The sequence below is a fragment of the Siphateles boraxobius genome, unplaced genomic scaffold (assembly GCF_051911475.1).
Source record: "Siphateles boraxobius isolate OS27281-9 unplaced genomic scaffold, OSU_SipBor_1 25, whole genome shotgun sequence".
Taxonomy (NCBI): domain Eukaryota; kingdom Metazoa; phylum Chordata; class Actinopteri; order Cypriniformes; family Leuciscidae; genus Siphateles; species Siphateles boraxobius.
This window is the reverse complement of record NW_027508866.1, coordinates 9,615,874-9,636,538: the sequence shown is the minus strand read 5'-3', so window position 1 is coordinate 9,636,538 and position 20,665 is coordinate 9,615,874. Positions and strand designations below refer to the sequence as shown.

Here is a 20,665-nt window from a genome sequence, read left to right as displayed (position 1 = left end):
TTTAGTTTGTTCCAAAAGATCCATTTATAGTAATTTATAAAATATAGGAAATTTGGTTTGCGACGAGCACACTTTTTTTGTGTGTATTGTATTTCCCTAATACATAAAAAATGTATAATGCCACTATAAAGGAAGAAAAAAACATCAACTAGACAAATTTCTGTTAATATAGGATTCAAAATCTTTCCGAAATAATGTTGAGTAAATCCAATGATAAAATAAGTGCACAATTGTTCCTTTTTCCACTCCACAATATTCACAGATAGTTCAGTCTAATTGATAACCGATGCAGACTGAATGGTGGTAAAAACAGGAAGCAATGTTTGTAAAAGTGCACAAACTAGCACTAAAAGATTACTGATAAACCTGAAAAGCCCACATGGGTTTCTTCTGAATAAGAGACACTTTGTGCCACCATTAGGTTTCACACAGTCTGCTGAGATGTGGCGGGAAGAAGGAACAGAAAAACAAAAAAGCATTATACTGTAGTAGTTAGACATAAATGACATATTATCTTCATTCTTGTTACACTGCTCTCTGTAACACCGACATGACAATGGCTGAGATTCATGATTTGAGTCACCGAGTTAAGCAGAGCTTCAGAAAACGGTCGTTGGTTTCATAAACATACTAAAAAATATATCAACCATCAACAATGCTGATAATAGGGGAACTCTTCACTATAAGGGACAGCATTTCCAAAGTTTAGCCTGTTTCGACAAATCAAGACATGGTGCTTTTGCGGTTGAAACATTTTCAGGTTGCAAAAATGTGATTTGGTTTTGAAAAAAAAAGCAAAAAATATATTTTTTTGGCAATAATCAGAGTTGAATAAACTCAGACATACAGCAGTTGTATGTGCCATGGATCAGCTCTTTTGAACAGGATGTGAGGTTTACACCTGAGTGAAGTTGGCCCCCCACCCAACGCAAAACGTCGTCAAAATAGGCTTAATCGTTTGTGCTCCGTTTGTGCTGTAAAAAGTTTCGTTTGTGCTGCTTCGGTTTTTTAGATATTAAAATTATATTTTTAGGTCCCCCCCCCTTTTTAGGTTTATTCTCGAGAATATTGAAGTCTTTATGTAAAACGCATTGCAGCTGCACAGCAGACAGCAATGAGCGAAGGAGCTCGGTCATTGGCTGTGCTGCGGCAACTTGCTCAAACCAACGGGGCGACTCTGAATGCGCGACCAATGAGGCCGCCTCGCGCCCGCGCGCGTCAGAGCCCGCCAAGATAGGCGTGGCCAAGAGCTATATATTGGGCGCCCCGTCATGAGAGTTCTTTAGATTTAATCTCCTTTAGCTAACAACTTCTTCGCTTGATCCTCCGGATTATTAAAAGCCTTCGCCGCCGTGGAAAAGCATACCAGCGGGATTGCTATGAGGACGTCGGCATCTTCAGCCGCCTTCGAACGCCATCCTACTGAGCCATCCGGGGCGCTACACGCAAGTATTTTACATCTGTTCGCCCCGCGACATTTGTAAAAGAGCAATTTTCTGAGGCGTTGTTTCAAATGCCTTCCTGCGCGTCGTGCAGAGACCTTCTTCCAGACGGGGATCGTCACATCATCTGCGCTCGCTGCCGGGGCCGGGACCACGCAGAAGCTGCTTTGACCAAGGGCGGATGCCCGGAATGTGACGACCTGGGTCTCTCCGCACTGCGGGCTCGCTTCGCCGCGAGCGAGCCCATCGCCGCCACCCCTCTGTTTGAGCCGCGCGTTAAGAAAAAGCGCCGCTCACAGAGGCTTCCTGAATCTGAGCTCAGTGATGTCACGCCGAGCCAGTCTACGCGTGCTTCACCGCCGCTCTTGTCTTCCCCACCGCCGGTTCAGTTCACTCAGCCGGACCCACACCCCTCTAGCAGAGCGGTGGGCCTTGTGACTTTCGGCGCGTCCGAGGACGACGGGGGAGTAGATGACACCTTGTCCATCGACGCTGCATCTGACGACTGGCCGGGCTCCACTTTCGACCCCGCTCCGTCGACGCTAGCTAACACAAGTGGGGGCTCCACTATGGATATAGAAATTGTCCGCATCCTCTCGAAGGCCGTGGAGGACCTCGGGCTCGATTGGTCTCCTCCCGAAGAACCAACCCGAAGCCGACTGGACGAGTGGTTTCTGCAGGGGCGCTAGCAGGCCCCTCGGCAAAGGCCTTCTCCTTTCTGCCCGGAAGTTCATGACGAACTCACCAAGTCATGGAAAACCCCCCACTCTGCGCGTCTGAAGCCATCTTTTTCTTCGTCGCTCTCCTCTGTGGACAGCGCGAAGGAAAGAGTCTACGAGGGAACGCCGCCCCTCGAGGAGGCCGTGGCCAATCATCTCTGCCCGCCCTCCACCACCGGATGGAAAGCCAAGGCTTCCCACCCCTCGAAGCCCTGCCGCACTACTTCGGCTCTCGCTGGTCGCGCCTACGCCCCCGCCGGCCAAGCTGCGTCAGCGCTTCACTCAATGGCGGTACTTCCAGTGTTCCAAGCCAAGCTTCTCCGCTCCCTGGACGAGTCTGGCCCCGAACCCGAAGCCTTCAAGGACCTACGCAGCGCGACTGACATAGCCCTGCGAGCCACGAAGGCCACCGCCCAGTCTATTGGCCGCGCCATGGCTAATTTGACTGTTCTCGAGCGCCATTGTGGCTGACTCTGACGGAGATGAAGGACGCGGATAAGGCCCCGTTTCTCGACGCGCCTATCTCCACCAGCGGGCTGTTTGGACCGGCGGTTAAAGGTTTCGCCGAACGCTTCACTGAGGCCCAGAACGCTTCACAAGCTATGCGCCATTTCCTGCCTGAACGCTCCAGCTCATCGCAGAGCAGACAGAGGCCGCCGCAGCGGGCTAGAGCAGCCCCCACCGCCTCTCAGCCCGCGCCTCAGACTGACGCTCGACGCCGCTCGCGCTCCCACAACCGCAAGCCGCCTCCTGAGCGACGGGGTCCTCGGCCCAAGATTGTGCTGAACCCTGAGCCTCGAAAGCCTTCCTAGCCACAGGAATGAGAAGAGAGAGTTGCGTGTCTCGCAAAAGCCGGACCACTCTCTCTGCAAAATCTCAAACATTACCCAGTCCCCTTACAGGCGGCTGGAAATGTCCATACAGCAGTCAATGGGCCAGTCACAGAGCTCGCTCACCTGCAAACAAACGCTGTTTTTACGGCGACACACAGAAAACACAAAAAGAGTATTTTTCTGCCTGTGTCACTAAGGGTTCACATGTCCACAAAGTGTGCATTCCCAGATATTGTCAAAACAGTGCCAAATTCATTCCCAGCTCAGGCTGCACGCCCCATGAATGTAGATCACGAGCCTACGGTCAAGTACGCACCACTACACACAAGCACTGTTCACACAGTTATGAATTCATCCCCAGTAAAAGCGGGAAACATTATAAAAGTGACGCGTGTGCCTACCACTGTCTATGCACCCCCACTTATAAACACTGTCCCTACAGTGTCAAACACAACCCCAGCTCAGGCTGCGAGTTTTACAGACGGGAAACATTATAAAAGTGAGAGCTACGAGCTCAGGCGATTTGCTGGCCGGGTCTCTACTTCACAGCGGCCCGCCCCTAGCCTGTATTCAGCCCATATCTGTACACGCAGCGGCATGGGAAAACATTCCAGATATGCTGAAATGGGTGTTGAATATAATAAAGCACGGATACTCGCTCCAGTTCGCTCGCAGACCACCACGTTTTACGACTGTGGTCGAGACGAAAGTGAGAAAGGAGTGTTCGCATGTTCTACGCACCGAGGTGCGCAAATTAATAGAAAAGGGCGCTATGGAAACTGTTCCCCCCTCTATGAGCGGGGCAGGTTTTTACAGCCGCTATTTTCTCGTCCCGAAAAAGGATGGCGGTCTCCGCCCCATCCTAGATCTCAGACACCTGAACAAAGCACTAATGATTCGCTCGTTCAGAATGTTAACAACCAAACATATCCTCGCGCAAGTATGCCCAGGAGATTGGTTTCTCTCAGTGGATCTGAAAGATGCTTACTTTAACATTCCAATAGCGCCTCATCAGAGGCCTTTTCTGAGATTCGCTTTCGAGGGACAGTCTTACCAGCACAGTACTTCCGTTTGGCCTGTCCCTGGCTCCCCGTACATTCACGAAATGTATGGATGCAGCACTTTCCCCCTTGAGGCGAAGGGGAGTGCGAATACTGAATTATCTCGACGATTGCTGGTCCTAGCACAATCAGAGAGTCAGTTAATAACACACAGATCTTGGATTATCAGCCATCTAGAATGCCTGGGTCTAAGAATCAATTTTGCAAAAAGTATACTATCTCCCAGCCAGAAGATTTCTTTCCTGGGAATAGTTCTAGACTCGATGCAAAAGACAGCTCGTCTCTCATCAGAGCGCGCGCTCACCATCCGGCGCCTTGAAACATCATTCAGGGCGGGCGCGCACAGCCCCGTCAAGCGGTTTCAGAGGATGCTAGGTCTCATGGCCGTACTCCAGCTAGGATTGTTGCATATGTGTCCTCTCCAACGCTGGCTCAAGAGCCGCGTCCCTGCTCACGCGTGGCGTTCGGGCCACCTTTTAATCAGAGCGAACCACGGCTGTATAAAAGCCCTGACGCACTGGAAAGCCGGCAACTGGTACCAGTCAGGCGTGAGTCTGGGTGTGAACACAAGGAGAAAGATGATCACAACAGATGCCTCCAAAATAGGTTGGGGGGCCCTTTACGAGGGCAGGCCTGTCTACGGCTTTTGGTCAAACCCGGAGAAGCGCCTACACTTAAAAGGTCTGGAGATGAAAGCGGTCGCTTTGGCTCTCAGAGCCCTGCTTCCACATCTAAAAAACGAACATGTCCTGGTCCGAACGGACAACATGACGGTAGTGTCGTACATAAATCGCCAGGGTGGACTCAGGTCGAGCTCTATGCATTCAATGGCCAGGAAACTCATCTTATGGTCCCAGCACAACTTGCGCTTGCTGAGAGCAGCGCATGTGCCAGGCGCGCTGAACCAAGGGGCAGACATGCTATCCAGAGACAAGATTCTCCCAGGAGAATGGGCTCTCAACCCGCTGACGATTCAGTGGTTATGGAAAATTTTTGGCGAGGCGGAGGTCGACCTCTTCGCCTCCAAGGAGAATGCGCACTGCTCTCTTTTCTTCACGAAAAGCACGGACGCGCTCGCCCAGAGCAGGCCGAGCCGCCCCTTATATGCTTTTCCCCTGATAGCGATGCTGCCACAGGTCCTCAGTCGGGTCAGAGAGGAGAAAAACGCAGTGCTCCTGATAGCCCCACTCTGGAAGAACCAAACATGGTTTCCAGAATTGATGCAAATGCAATCTGCACCACGGCCGATTCCACTGAGGCCAGACCTCCTCAGTCAGGCCAGCGGGATGATATTTCATCCCCGCCCGATCTGTGGGCCCTTCATGCATGGCCCCTCGACGGGTTCCCAGGAACCTCACGAGTGGAGTGCTAAAAACCATCGCTGAGGCGCGGGCGCCCTCCACGAGACGCTTATATGCCCAAAAATGGAACGTGTTCAGTGACTGGTGTAACGCCGAGGGCCTGAACCCTGAAACATGCGAGATTACGAACGTACTCGCTTTTCTACAAGGGCTTCTGGAGGCGGGCCGCACCCCCTCCAAGCTCAAAGTATATGTGGTGGCCATCACAGCGTCACACGACCCTGTGATGGAACGTCCATTGGGAAGAAACGACCTAATTATTCGTTTCCTAAGGGGCGCTAGGAGGATGAACCCTTCACGCCCCCCCTCAGTGCCGATCTGGGACCTAGCTACTGTCCTAGACGCTCTTAAAGGGCCCCCGTTCGAACCACTCCGAACCGTGCACCTTAAGCAGCTCTCGCTCAAAACTGCGCTCTTGCTGGCACTCGCCTCTGTCAAGAGAGTGGGCGACCAGCACGCGCTTTCGGCAAACGCTGCCTGCCTAGAATTCGGACCTAACGACTGCAGGGTCGTCCTTAGGCAAAAACATGGATATATTCCTAAAGTGCTCACCACTCCCTTCAGAGCACAGGTTATCTCCCTGACTGCGCTATCGTCTCCAGCAGACGAACACGACGCTAATCTACTCTGCCCCGTTAGGGCTCTCAGAGTGTATTTGGAGCGTTCTGCATTCAGACAGACAGAACAACTGTTTGTATGCTTTGGCGGCCGTACGAAAGGTTCCGCCGTTTCAAACCAGAGAATCTCTCACTGGATAGTTGAGGCTATAGCGCTGGCTTATGAAGCCAAGGGACTTCAATGTCCCTGGAGAGTCAAAGCACACTCCACCAGGAGTGTGGCTTCTTCCTGGGCATGGTCGAGCGGGATACCGATCGAGGATATTTGTGCGGCGGCAGGCAGGGCCTCACGGTCCACATTTATCAGGTTTTACAACCTACAGGTCCCGACATTGCATTCCAATGTACTATCAGCATGATGCTAGTAGAACTATGAGTTCGTATCTAGATTATGTATGTGCTTGTGTCACACTGAGCGCCTTCTAGCCGCTCTGTACTTTTTCCCACATATAAAGCTCGCCTCTGCCGGCTAGTTGGATGATAACTTTGCTTTTCAGCTCAGGCACCTGCCTCTGGCTATCATAAGGCGAAGTTCAGCACGCACGGCGTTTTGCATGGTGTTCCCATAGCGTAAGCTACTTACGCAATAGGAGAGACCTCTCGAAAGGGAACGACTCGGTTACTAACGTAACCTCGGTTCCCTGAGAGGAGGGAACGAGTATTGCGTAAGCTGCCGTGCTTGTGCTTGGTTAGTTCGCTTCAGTCGTTTTAACCTAAAGAACTCTCATGACGGGGCGCCCAATATATAGCTCTTGGCCACGCCCAACTTGGCGGGCGCGAGGCGCGCTCATTGGTTGCGCATTCAGAGTCGTCCCGTCATTGGTTCGAGCAAGTTGCCGCAGCACTGCCAATGACCGAGCTCCTTCGCTCATTGCTGTCTGCTGTGCAGCTGCCATGCGTTTTACATAAAGACTTCAATATTCTTGAGAAAAGGAGTTTTCCCATAGTGTAAGCTACTTACGCAATACTCGTTCCCTCCTCTCAGGGAACCGAGGTTACGTTAGTAACCGAGTCGTTTTCAACATTGATAATGATCAGAAATGTTTCTTGAGCATCAAATTCATAACATCAGCATATAATTATTTCTGAAGGATCATGTGACACTGAAGACTGGAGTAATTATGCTGAAAATTGAGGTTTGATCACAGGAATAAATTACACTACTATATATTCACATAGAAAACAGCATTGAAATAATAGTTCACAATATTACTGTATTTTCCATCAAATAAATACAGCCTTGGTGAGCAGAAGGGACTTCTTTGAGAAACATTAAAACATTTTCAAACGTTTGACTGGTACTGTGTGTGTATGTACAGTATGTGTCTGTGTAGGCTATATATAATTTATTTAATAACTATTATTATTATGTAGCCCATGTGTAAATTCATGTCAATATATTAAGTCAAAATGATTAAACTTTTGAAATTTAATCATGTACTATCGACCATCTATTAACAACAACAAAAAATTGAAAAACACTTAATACAAGTTATTGTCTTCAAACCAAAAATACCACCCAAAGTAATAGACTTGAGTGCAAACTACCATAAAATAGCACACTACATCTCCTGAACAAATTAAGTGATGATAAAAACTTTGTCAGTTCTACTTTAAAAGTGTGCTCACCTCGAGGATATTTTTGCTGTTCTCGTGCCCAAACTTGCTGAAGTTACATTTAAAAAACAACTTAAGGGCACGAATCCATTTTGCCCAGAGAGAAAGTGAGTGAAAGAAAAAAAAATAGTCTGACAATGTCTGAACACCATGAAGTTTTTTTAAACAATACAGGGACTACAAAAACACTGATACGAAATGAATGTTCTATTAAATCATTTTTATTAGCATCTAACATTTTGGTAAGAGATTTAATATAACAAACCCAAACTGACTTCATAAAAATAGATAGACATGTCTTAGAAATAGCCTAACCAGAATGACCATTACTAACCATTTATGATCTTGGTGACCAATTCAATTATCTATTTTATTCAGTCAGCCTGTAGCCTATAGCCTAATAAATAACATTTATAATTTGATTTAATGTCATATGTTAGAACCCGACGCAGCACAAACGATTTTTTTTTACCGCAAAATCCAGCACAAACGAACGAGACTATTTTGGGTGAATTTGGATCATGTGGGGGGCTGAGTGACCTCAGAATGACCAAAAAAATTACCCTATTTTATTATCTAAAAAACGGAAGCAGCTCAAACGAAACTTCTTACAGCACAAACGGAGCACAAACGAACGAGACTATTTTGGGTGAATTTGGATCATGTGGGGGGCTGCTGACGTCATCAACAATAATTTAATGTCTAATATTTTACCGGCACAAACCAGCACAAACGAACGAGACTATTTTGGGTGAATTTGGATCGGGGGGATGGGGGCGGGGTGGGGTGGCTGAGTGACCTCAGAATGACCAAAAAATATTATTTTAATATCTAAAAAACCGAAGCAGCACAAAAGAAACTTTTTACAGCACAAACGGAGCACAAATGATTGAGCCTATTTTGGTTGAATTTGAAGCATGTGGGGGGCTGAGTGACGTCATTGTCTATAATTCAATGTCTGATATTTTAAAACCCGACGCAGCACAAACGAAACTTTTACCGGCACAAACCAGCACAAACGAACTAGACTATTTTGGCTGAATTTGGATCATGTGGGGGGGGCTAAGTGACCTCAGAATGACCTAAAAATATCCTTTTAATATCTACAAAAACAAAGCAGCACAAACGAAACTTTTTACAGCACAAACGATTAAGCCTATTTTGACGATGTTTTGCGTTGGGTGGGGAGCCAACTTCACGCAGGTGGCAAGAACCACATCCTGTTCACAAGAGCTGATCCATGGCACATACAACTGCTGTTTCAGCTGTTTAACGTTATGTAGCATTTTACCTCTGACCCCCCAAATCCTTTTAGCAAACTAGAAAACTATTCTGTGAAGGTGTATATGAATGGAAATTTGCTTAGTTTTTTTGATGTGCATCTTTTACTCATATTTTTGCATGCTGTGGCACTTGCAATGTAAAATGCTGTGTAAATATTTAATTTTTATTAATTCATGACAAATATCTGAGATGTGTAAATACAACAAAATCAGTGATACTGTTTTACATTTATTAACGACTCTTTCACAGGCATTTGATTATTGTTGATTAATTGCTTTATCTGCAGTAATGAGTGGCTAAAATACTGATTAAATATTATACATAAATTATCAAGGGATGCAAAGTAAAGCTGTGCAAGTTGTCTTCTACATGTGGCAGCTGGTTTAAAAGCTTGAAAAGGTCACGTCCTGAAGTGCGAATTCTCACATCTTACTGTCAACGACAGCGGCTATGATATCTTCCTCTTATCTGATCTTGCAGACTACACAGATGGAGAGATTCTGCATGAGCTGTGAGTTGCAAAGTTTAATCTGGATTTGTTCCAAGGATGTTAAAGTAGTGTAGAGCTGTTTCTGGAGCAAGCCAAGAGTCAGATATCAGACCCTAGATCAGCAATTCGTGTAAAGTGTACTCCAGCCCAGCTCTCAAACATTCCTCTTGGTGTTAATGAGCAGATCTCTGTTGAATTCAGCCTCCAGATTCCCAGCTCCACTCTTTCCTCCAGGAGGATCCGTTATCAGAGTGAGTTTGTTAAACACTCCACGGCCAAAATAATCAGCGATGACTGAGAAGCCATCATTAGAGCATTTCAACTAAAAGAGAGAGAGAGAGAGAGAGAGAGAGAGAGAGAGAGAGAGAGAGAGAGAGAGAGAGAGAGAGAGAGAGAGAGAGAGAGAGAGAGAGAGAGAGAGAGAGAGAGAGAGAGAAAGACCATTTAATTCTATCCAACTTTCATTTGCATTGTTTTTTTGATCAATTCAAAACTGCAGGGGGAAAATCGGCACCTGTCTGTGGAAATGGTCATGCAGGTCTCGTTTCTGATCTTGGGCACGCAACATGTCCATCACTTTCCTGTTCTCAGGGGTGCAGGTGGGGCACTCGGCCTCACTCTCAGCGAAGCTCTCTAAACAGTGTTGGTGGAAGGAGTGGCCACACAGGAAGTGCACAGATGGCAGCTCTAGCGGGCTGTTACACATGGTGCACTTGGTCTTCTGGAAGATCTTTGCACTGAAAAAGCAATGTGAGCAAGCTTACTCCGATACTTGATTCTGACTGATCAATTGACCCTTCGCAGGGAGCTTGATTGACAGGTGATCTGACCAATCATACTTCGCCATCCGCCATTTTTTCCGACAAAGCAGTCAGGAGAGTTAGTAGATTAACGTTGGAGGATTTGAACTTGAAAAACTGAATATACTGACGCCTTTCCACGGTTAAAACAACATTCCTCCTTATGTTCATTTATGTTTATTTGATGCTATAAATGAACTAGAAGGAAGAGATGATCGGTTCACGAGCAGCTTTAACTGAGACTCTACAGCGATCTGTCACGACACATTAAAGAGCCACAAAAGGTATTTATTGTTTAAATTTATTTTTAAAGATGACCAAATTTGAAAGGTGAGACTTTGTTTAATGTTTAATATCAAAAGTAACCGAAAAGTAACCTGGTCTGTCCTGTCTGTCAGCGTATTGTCAGTCTCCTCTCTGATCTGCGATGTATTTTTCACTGCGTGAGGACATGGTGTGTGCATGAGAGCGGCGTAGCTTGTAGGACATAGCGACAGTAACTAAAGGGGGCGGGTCTTTGCGAAGGGTCAATTGTGGCATACATTTCTTTATGTCATTCAGAAATGAATGAATCAACAGGTGCGTCCAAATTCACATACTTATGCACTATTTTATGCCATTTTGTAGTATAAATGGTGTGTTCACTGAAAATTCCAAACAGAAAAAGTACACTTTAAATACCCGGATGATGCACTTAATTAACTGAAATACGAAGTGTGGAAAGTTGAACACTTGATGCTCTCAACTGCCGCAGAGGGGAAGTGGCTATAAGAGTCTGATGTTGAATGACAAAATAACCTTATAAAATTCATACACCTCACGATTGATCATTTGGCACAGCACTTGTTTCACTCACGAGGTTTTGAGTTCCTTTATCTCAGCACGTACATTGGTCGTCTCCTCTCTATACTGTTGAATCTTCCTTTCGTCTTCCTCAATCTGCGATGTCTCCCTCTCAAGTTTATTTATCAGGTAGTCTTTTATGACTGACAGAGATGCTGTGGAATTATGGGCCAAAGTCTGCACCACTGCAACACAGACAATCACATAAGGTCTAAATGATGACGAACAATATTGCAAACGCTACAATTATATGATCTGGAGTTCATCAAAAGGTTAAGAGTCGGTCAAGAACATTCTGTCATCATGACCTTCTTCTGTCTTTTTTTAAGACACATTACTCACCCAGAAGTGGAGGCATCAGGTTATTTTCATCAATGTGCTGCAGGACTTCGCTAATGTAGGCCTTGCAGTTCTCTTCTTTACGTGCAAAATAGCCTAGCGCCTGTTCCCACAAACACACCTCGTTGTCACCATAGCGCTTACAGGCCTCCACAACTTTCCCATACTCTTCATTCTGCATGTGGTAATGCATGATCTGTTGGTACCTGCAGAAACGAACAGTTCTGTCACTATTAATCCAGTGCTTTTATTAGATTAAAGGTAAATGTAATGTAAGTTTGAAGTAGAGCTGCACTATTAACCGTTAAAAGATTGCAATCTCGATTCAAACACCCATGTGATCTAATTCCTAAATGATAATGATTTGGCTGTGTCTATTAAACCTCAAATCTGTGTTGGCGCTGCTGTTGACCCAGAGAAAGCAGTTATAATGTAGCTACAGGCTACAACAACTTTACATAGTCTTTCAACATCACAGTGTCTATTACAAATGATCACAGACTGTGATAAAAGTTTATAGCTCAGAAATAAACACTGATGTCTACGGTAGCGATGAAATAGAGCAAATCACCTTTTGAAAGTAACTTGAAGCTTCAAATAAAGATTGTTACATTTACACCGTTATAGCTGTAGGTGGCAACAAGTGACTTAAAAAAATTATGTGTTATTTAATTATTGATTCAAGACATTGTTCAAAAATGCTGATTCATTCAGTATCAAAACAAGTGAAGTCTTTATGGGTCATTGAATCACTCATTAAAACTTTAAAAAAATTTAGCACTCATTAAAACCGATTATAAAAAATAAAATAAATTAAAATAATTTAAAAAATTTAAATAGACTGCAGCAATTAACATTTTGTCATAATCTCTAGTAAATGGCATGATATTTTGGAGTTTTTTTGTGTGTAGAATCATGATCTCTATTTGAATAAATAAATCAATATCAATTTATCCAGAATCATGCAGCTCTAGTTTGCAGTTATTAAAGGAGTTCAGTTTGTAATTTTGGTCTGCTGTCACAAAGCTATCAACCTTATTTTTAACTCAAGAATGGTCACAGCAATTTGTAACTTGAATGTGCGAGGCTTTTAGTGTCATTTCCTTCCAGTTATTTTAACTGTACAAAACAGTTTATTATGCTGCTTTATATAGCAAACTGGTGTTTATCATAAAATTTTACTTCTTTATCATAAACTCACTGGTTTGTAAGGAGAAGTTTTATGCACAAGTTAAATGGTATATAGGTAAATGGTATACAGGTCCTTCTCAAAAAATTTGCATATTGTGATAAAGTTCATTATTTTCCATAATGTAATGATAAAAATTTAACTTTCATATATTTTAGATTCATTGCACACCAACTGAAATATTTCACGTCTTTTATTGTTTTAATACTGATGATTTTGGCATACAGCTCATGAAAACCCAAAATTCCTATCTCAAAATTAGCATATCATGAAAAGGGTCTCTAAACGAGCTATTAACCTAATCATCTGAATCAACTAATTAACTCTAAACACCTGCAAAAGATTCCTGAGGCTTTTAAAAACTCCCAGCCTGTTTCATTACTCAAAACCGCAATCATGGGTAAGACTGCCGACCTGACTGCTGTCCAGAAGGCCATCATTGACACCCTCAAGCAAGAGGGTAAGACACAGAAAGAAATTTCTGAACAAATAGGCTGTTCCCAGAGTGCTGTATCAAGGCACCTCAGTGGGAAGTCTGTGGGAAGGAAAAAGTGTGGCAAAAAACGCTGCACAACGAGAAGAGGTGACCGGACCCTGAGGAAGATTGTGGAGAAGGACCGATTCCAGACCTTGGGGGACCTGCGGAAGCAGTGGACTGAGGCTGGAGTAGAAACATCCAGAGCCACCGTGCACAGGCGTGTGCAGGAAATGGGCTACAGGTGCCGCATTCCCCAGGTCAAGCCACTTTTGAACCAGAAACAGCGGCAGAAGTGCCTGACCTGGGCTACAGAGAAGCAGCACTGGACTGTTGCTTAGTGGTCCAAAGTACTTTTTTCTGATGAAAGCAAATTTTGCATGTCATTCGGGAATCAAGGTGCCAGAGTCTGGAGGAAGACTGGTGAGAAGGAAATGCCAAAATGCCTGAAGTCCAGTGTCAAGTACCCACAGTCAGTGATGGTCTGGGGTGCCATGTCAGCTGCTGGTGTTGGTCCACTGTGTTTTATCAAGGGCAGGGTCAATGCAGCTAGCTATCAGGAGATTTTGGAGCACTTCATGCTTCCATCTGCTGAAAAACTTTATTTAATTTTTCAGTACGACCTGGCACCTGCTCACAGTGCCAAAACCACTGGTAAATGGTTTACTGACCATGGTATTACTGTGCTCAATTGGCCTGCCAACTCTCCTGACCTGAACCCCATAGAGAATCTGTGGGATATTGTGAAGAGAAAGTTGAGAGACGCAAGACCCAACACTCTGGATGAGCTTAAGGCCGCTATCGAAGCATCCTGGGCCTCCATAACACCTCAGCAGTGCCACAGGCTGATTGCCTCCATGCCACGCCGCATTGAAGCAGTCATTTCTGCAAAAGGATTCCCGACCAAGTATTGAGTGCATAACTGAACATAATTATTTGAAGGTTTACTCCTTTTTTTTAAATTAAAAACACTTATTTTATTGGTCGGATGAAATATGCTAATCTTTTGAGATAGGAATTTTGGGTTTTCATGAGCTGTGTGCCAAAATCATCAGTATTAAAACAATAAAACACCTGAAATATTTCACTTGGTGTGCAATGAATCTAAAATATATGAAAGTTTAATTTTTATCATCATCAGAAGGACCTGTATATTAAATAGTTTTTCCATTAACTTCACTTTGCTATTTTTCATGTTCTTGATATATATCAGCTTATGAATCTTTCATGAACTTTCATAGCACTTCCTGAGGTAGTGAGATTGACAGTGATAAGAAATGAGGAAAAATCGCTTACAGTTTCCCCTTTTCATACAGATACAGCACTCCTTCCTTGAAGTTGTGCATCTGGCAGAGCACCAGGGCCTTGTCAAACACAGTGTTGTCACTCCTCAGAAGGGACAGTGCTGCCTCCTGCAGGACCTTCTTCTTCTGTCACACAAAAGACAGAAAGAGAGATGAGTTTCCTATACGCTTTCACAACAGCATGTGCATAATCAATCAGAAGTTGAACTGAATTCCATTTTATCTAAATTAATTGAATCTGAACAGTAAACGAACAGTAAACAAACACTAAAAAAAGTCAAACTAGTCATTTTATATGCTCCAAGTGAATTTAAATATTGTATTACAATGTACAGTACAAAGATTGCACTTAATAGTATTATTAAACTATTGTTTTTACATTTTAATTGAGTGTTAGATAATGGCAATGACCCACAAAATGTAAAAATATGTAAAATGAGCTTGCACAATTATATATCCGTAACAAACCAAATTTATGCAAATAAATTTAACTATTTTGTAATATCAGCCAATATATTATGCTTCCTTTTTTTTTTACATTTTCCATGCAGAATGTTGTGGGGGGGGGGGGGGGGGGGGTATGCAGGATTCTGTGGAATGGACTTAGTCAAATATTGTAATATATGGGCTGAAAGTACTGCACATGCATTAGTTGCAAAAATTATGAAACACTCAATTTTGGGGGTGATGAGTCAAATTCTTCAAAAATCTTTAGAGCTGAAGATGCCTTCTATAATAACATAATATAACATGAGGTATGTATAGCAATTGTATAAAGCATGTTTTTACCCCTGGGTCCTGCTCATGTGCCCAGTCCTGTAGTCTGAGCTCTAGTAGAGTGTCATAAACTCCTTCGGGAGAAAACGGATCCACCTGAATCATGTGTTCCAGGAACGCTCGCAGCTCTCTTGGGTTATTGGCAAACACTGGGATGAACTCCTCTGGATTGGCCTGTCAAAAGAACATTTTCAGATAAAAGGTCATCTGGTGTAACTCATTGTTCTTCAGAATCTCAGATTATTTGCTATTGCTAATCTAAATGAATTACCTTGTTTTCCACAGGCCTATCCAGACTGTCCCGGTCAGTTGAGTCTTTGTTGGGGTGATAGTCGGTGCATAGACGTTTTAAGAGGATAGTGGTGCTCTCAGGCACATTGTGCATTAGTGTTTTACCATAACGCTTCATATTACTCTCCGCCTGATCAAATGGCAACCTTCCTATGTAGCGCAAAGCCTCCTGATAATTCTGAAAGTGTAACAAAAAAAAAGATTTTTCAGGCAGGGCTAATTTTTTGTGAACAAAATTAAAAAGTATTGGCTTACTGAAAAGCATTAGTTATGTGTCATAATTCATATCATAGCCCGAAAAATGCTGTATTCACCTTCAAATCCTCTAGCTGGATCTTCAGATACCATTCATGGTGCATGTGTCTCTCTGCCAGAAACACGGCGTGACTGTGATAACCGGCCTGACGTAACACCTTGATGGCGATTTCAACATCGAAATGCACCTCACTTTCATTGCTCTACATTCAGAGTATAAAAAGTATTGTTAGTGGTCAAGGCTTTGTTTAAAAAGCCTAAATGCACATTCAGAGCACAGGTTTACAACATAAGTGATTTTTTTTTTTCTACAGACCTTTATGAACTCTTCCAGCTTGGAGCTGTCCTTCAGTTTGGTGTAACAGTTCAGGAGTAGAGTAGTGTGGTCAGCGTTGGCCAGGGACTGCCTGTGGAGGGCCTGTAGGTACGCCGTCAGGTTATGTATCCTCTGTGCATCCAAAAACTTACGAATTACGTACGAGGGTTCGAGCTTCCCAATGGTGCTGAGAAAGACAGAAGGTCATGATGTAACAATAAGAAACACTTTCTTGTTTACCGTTTTACATGAAATGTGCAAGTAGGAATCTGAACTGCACACCTACCGAATGTACTGTTGAATGGCTCCATCATGATCCCCTTTGGTATAGAGATGGTCTCCATAATGTCTGAATATCTCAGACAGACCATCATTGTCCAGGTGTTGACTTTTAGCCAAATTAATGGCCATCACAAACAGGTTCTTCTTAAACAGCATCTAAGTAACACAACACATATAAGCTTTTATTATAAATACATATTTATCATAAAGGATAATATTATGGACAATGATAATTATGAATAATATTGAATTGACAATAATAATCACATTTATTATAGTTTTGAATTGTACATTTAGTTTTGTATTTTGAACTTAGTTCTGTTTTTGTTTAATCTATATAATTGATATTAGAGTTATAGTTGATTCTTTATTTCAATATTTCATTTGTATTTTAATTTAGTGTTTAAAGGCTGCCAGTAATGTGTAAACAAATATTCTTAAATATATAAATGTTTTCAACATTGATAAGAAATTATTCTTGAGAATGATTTCTGAAGGATCATGTGAGACTGAAGACTTGAGTAATAATGCAGAAAGTTAAGCATTAGCATCACAGAAATATAAATTACACTTTAAAAAAATTTATTAAAATACAAAACCTTTATTTTAAATTGTAAAAAATAATATTTCACAATATTACTGTTTTAATGTATTTTTGATCAAAGAAATGCAGCTTCTTTCATTAACATAAAAAAAACAACCTAAACTTTTGTACGGTAGTGTATATAACATTTTACTTCAGGTAACAAAAAAAAAAAGATTCCTTTAAATATAATAACACTGTACTAACCTCTAGTTTGGTCTGTGTGTCTTTTTCTTGCAGCATATACATTGTTTTATCCCTTGTTAGGACATAGAACGACCCCCATTCTGACAGAACGTCAATGACATCATCAAACGCCGCACTGTAAGCGATGAACTTGTTGTCCAGGTCGTAAATGGTCAGGATGTGCTTTTCTGTAGGGGATGTCTGTCTGCTACCATAATCAGATCTGTACAAATGAAATGAAATAAATATGAATGCATATTAAAGTAAAATTCTTAAAGCAAAAAAAAAAAAAAAAAAAATCCATGCCATAAAAATGAGTCTTACTTGCTAGGTGACTTGTTATTGTGTGTGAGCAGCAGCAGGTATCCTCTGTGCCACTGAGTTAGAAGCTTGTGCCCATCAAATGCGAAACAGGGTCCTCTCTCATCGGGCTGGTACAAATACACGCAGTCCTCTCCAGCCACTATGAACTGTGAATCCTGCGAGGGGTCTGTGAGCGCCGAGCAGCGCAACGCACAGCCGTGAGTGTCCAGGTCTATACGAGGGTACTCTTTCACTGACAATGTGTAACACTGTCAACGTAAAGATATTCCTGCTTTCAGTTCTGTATAATTTACATCTGCTTTCATTACAAAGGCAGGATATCACATTCCACACAACTACAACGTACCTGCACTTTTTCTAAAGTGGCGACAAACAGGTGTGTGACTTTGCCAGCCTGTCGGAAAGCCAGGCCTGTGATTGGACAGCTGCCCTCATGGAGGCTCAGAGTTTTACTGTGTCTGTCTCTGGTGATGTCACCCTTTGTCAGTACAACACTGCCATCTGTAAAACCTGAGCATTTAACACAGATATTAAAAGCAAAATAACATCTAATTTGGTATTTGGGCATGTAACACCCACTTTTCACAATCCAATCAATTGTTGATGGATAAACTCCCAACCAACACTTTTTCCCTACTAAACTCTGAAATATTACAGAAAGAAATGGGTTGCGAATGCCATTTAGGGTTAAATTTAATCACTGAAATTATTCACATATTCAAAGGGATTTCAAGTTACATTTGCATAGCTTTAGAAAACCAAAATCAATGTAAAAATTATTAATTAGTAAACAATTGTTTACTTTTGCAACATTAAAGTGCAGGGTTTAATTTGCTTTATTATTAGCTGCCCTCTAAATTCAACTTTTTTTCAAACAGTATATAAATACAAATACTCAGTTCAATTAAATGCTTTAAGAAACATGGACTAGCAATTGTGATGTGTTATTTTAGTATAATTGAAATACTATTATAGTTTTATTAATATTTAGATTTAGTAAGTAATTTTGCTGTGTTTTGTGTCATTTTAGTTTTTTTAAATGTCTACATAGTTTGTTTTTTTATTTCAGATTTAGTACATCAGTTATTTTTGTACATCAAGTTAAACTAAGTTAAAATAAGAAATGTTACCTTTTTATTTCAAGTAATGAAAAAGGTTTTGATTATGGTTTTAGTTACTATAACAACTATGATTTGTTATTAAACCCTGTTATTTAACCCTGACATGGAATTAAAAACTCCTACCTATAGCCATGAAATTAAGATTTTCATGTACACTGAGACAAGACACTTCAGTGGGTTTGTTTCCAGGTATGGCAGGGAATATCCGGGTACACAGAGGACTGCCACTGTCCTTCTTATCAAGGTTCCACACCTTCACCTGATGAGCAGACACATACACACACTCTCTAAATCTGCTTACATTTCAAAAGCACACAGAGACCAGCACTTGCATTGACATGTAGCTTCAGCAGACACCTGTGGTGCATCTTACCAGAGGATTGATGCCATGCTCATCCTGACCCACTGACACCAGGATGTTGTGTTGTTTCAGCTGGTACAGGTGTGTCACGCGCAGTTTATAAGCCTGAAAGCTGGACATCTGCAGGGAACGGGTCAAAAACCAGATTTGTCCATCCATATGTGCAATACACGAGTTAAAGAAAACACGCACATATGCATACCTGAAATCGCCATATATAATCAGCTAGAAAGTGTTAACGTACGTCAAGCATAAGCGTTTTCCCGTTTTACAAAGCAGGTTTGCCACAGCCTAAATGATACGATTGCTTAGACGACTATAATTATGAAATGCACTTGGTATTATTGTTTAACAGTACCATAATTGCTAGCTAGCCACAAGCATGACTTCAGAATTGTAAGGATATCTCCAAGCACAATGTGTCCTCGACCTGAATCACTGGCTGATATACCCATCGGTAGTTGGAAATTTTTCCCATTTTCACTCGGATCTTTCACCGTTTCTTTATCGAAAAACACAAATCGTCTCCACTGTAAGAACGCTGCCATTTTCCAAGCAGTTCTTGTTTAGCAAAATCATGTGACTCACATCACGGTCATGTGACTAGTGTCAAGATATTTTTGTTTCAGTTATTTATCTGTATTTCGCACTCATATTGTAAGGTTTGAGTCTGACACAGCACGCCATAAATCAGTTCGATTTAAGTAGTTTACATTTTAATTTAATTTTAAGTTTAAATGTTTTTTAAATCAAAGTACACACTAAACAGAATTAGATATTTAATTTAAGTGGGCTCTTTTGAAAGTTACAATAGAAAACGACCCAAAGACGTAACAAAAAGTTACAAGTGATGCCCGATCCGTGAACGAACCGTTCTTCTTCTTTGAAATTTTATTGGCGGTATTGGAAAGAACCGTTCTTTTGATTCGGATCTTTTCAGTGAATCGTATGAACAATTCGAAAACAAATCCGGTTCTTGGGCCAACAAAGCATGAATGAGTTTAAAGTCCCCATGAATTCAAAATTGACCATACTTACTTTGTTTGCCTAAATTGATCGTTTTGTGGTGAACAATTCATCCATGCAAGTCAATCCACACAAAAAAATTTTTTGGCTTCGTAATCTTTAATCAAAATCTGAAATTTCCCCTCCCCTCTGCATTGGAGGACCTTCCCTGATGACGTAGGTTTGACGGTTTGGGTGTCTGCTTAACATCCGTAACGACGCCCCTCCAACTGACAGTACACGGGCTGCCTGTGTGTTTGAATGAAACACCTACTTTTCTAGATCCAATCAGGTGCTAGTTGGAAAAAAAGCCACGCACACTATTTTGCCTCATTTAGTATTCCGTTTCTCTCGGAAATACGTCACAACACTGGAGAAATGTCGTTTGCAACTTCCGGTTCACGGGGACTTTAACAATTCATCTCGTTGAACCGAGAACCGTCCCTTTCTTATCGTGATCGGGCGAAAATTCAGTGTCCTGTAAATGTGATATGTTACAAGATAAACGCACATACGAGGTTTAATACATGTCATTTTATTTTTACCTTAATTGAAACGTAATAAACAGAAATATTTCCTACATATAGCTTTATTGGACCGTTTTACAACATGTAAAATAAGCAAAGAATGAAAAAGAATCGATGTTTTGTGTCTTTAAAAGTAAATGTTCAGAATAAAAAAATCTCGGAAATTATTTGGACTCCCCATCGCAAGCACCCAAAAACTACAACCTGTCACACAGCCGTTATGTTCTCCTTTTTAACGTGGACCAATCAGATATATGCTTACT

The 20,665-nt window shown here is 42.3% G+C and overlaps 1 protein-coding gene across 5 annotated transcripts; it reads right to left on the bottom strand.

Moving 5' to 3' along the window:
* Window positions 1-9,076: 9,076 nt before the first annotated feature.
* vps11 (VPS11 core subunit of CORVET and HOPS complexes) lies at window positions 9,077-20,205 on the bottom strand. Of its 5 annotated transcripts, none has more exons than XM_077242430.1 (16): window positions 19,909-20,205; window positions 18,883-18,990; window positions 18,633-18,768; window positions 17,735-17,898; window positions 17,389-17,636; window positions 17,086-17,287; window positions 16,300-16,451; window positions 16,014-16,200; window positions 15,757-15,900; window positions 15,423-15,620; window positions 15,164-15,325; window positions 14,367-14,500; window positions 11,410-11,612; window positions 11,081-11,252; window positions 9,939-10,161; window positions 9,077-9,746 (listed from the first exon to the last, which is right to left on the bottom strand). In XM_077242430.1, exons 2-16 carry the CDS (start codon window positions 18,988-18,990, stop codon window positions 9,579-9,581), a joined length of 2,601 nt encoding a protein of 866 aa, XP_077098545.1. In that variant the 5' UTR covers window positions 19,909-20,205; the 3' UTR covers window positions 9,077-9,578. The 5 variants fall into 5 exon arrangements, with proteins under 5 accessions (XP_077098545.1, XP_077098541.1, XP_077098542.1 ...); XM_077242426.1 differs by lacking the exon at window positions 19,909-20,205 and adding an exon at window positions 19,277-19,811 and having other exon boundaries at window positions 18,883-19,031; XM_077242427.1 differs by lacking the exon at window positions 19,909-20,205 and adding an exon at window positions 19,301-19,456.
* Between the last annotated feature and the right edge of the window lie 460 nt (window positions 20,206-20,665).

Bases quoted from the DNA above. Each gene is read 5' to 3' on its own strand.
- vps11 (XM_077242426.1), bottom strand. From the start codon at position 19,418: ATGGCAGCGTTCTTACAGTGGAGACGATTTGTGTTTTTCGATAAAGAA. The intron at 19,032-19,276 runs ATATCCTTACAA...CGTGTATTGCAC, and splicing joins AGGACACATTGTGCTTGGAG to ATATGGATGGACAAATCTGG. The intron at 15,621-15,756 runs GTGAATACAGCA...TTACACTTTCAG, and splicing joins TCCAGCTAGAGGATTTGAAG to AATTATCAGGAGGCTTTGCG.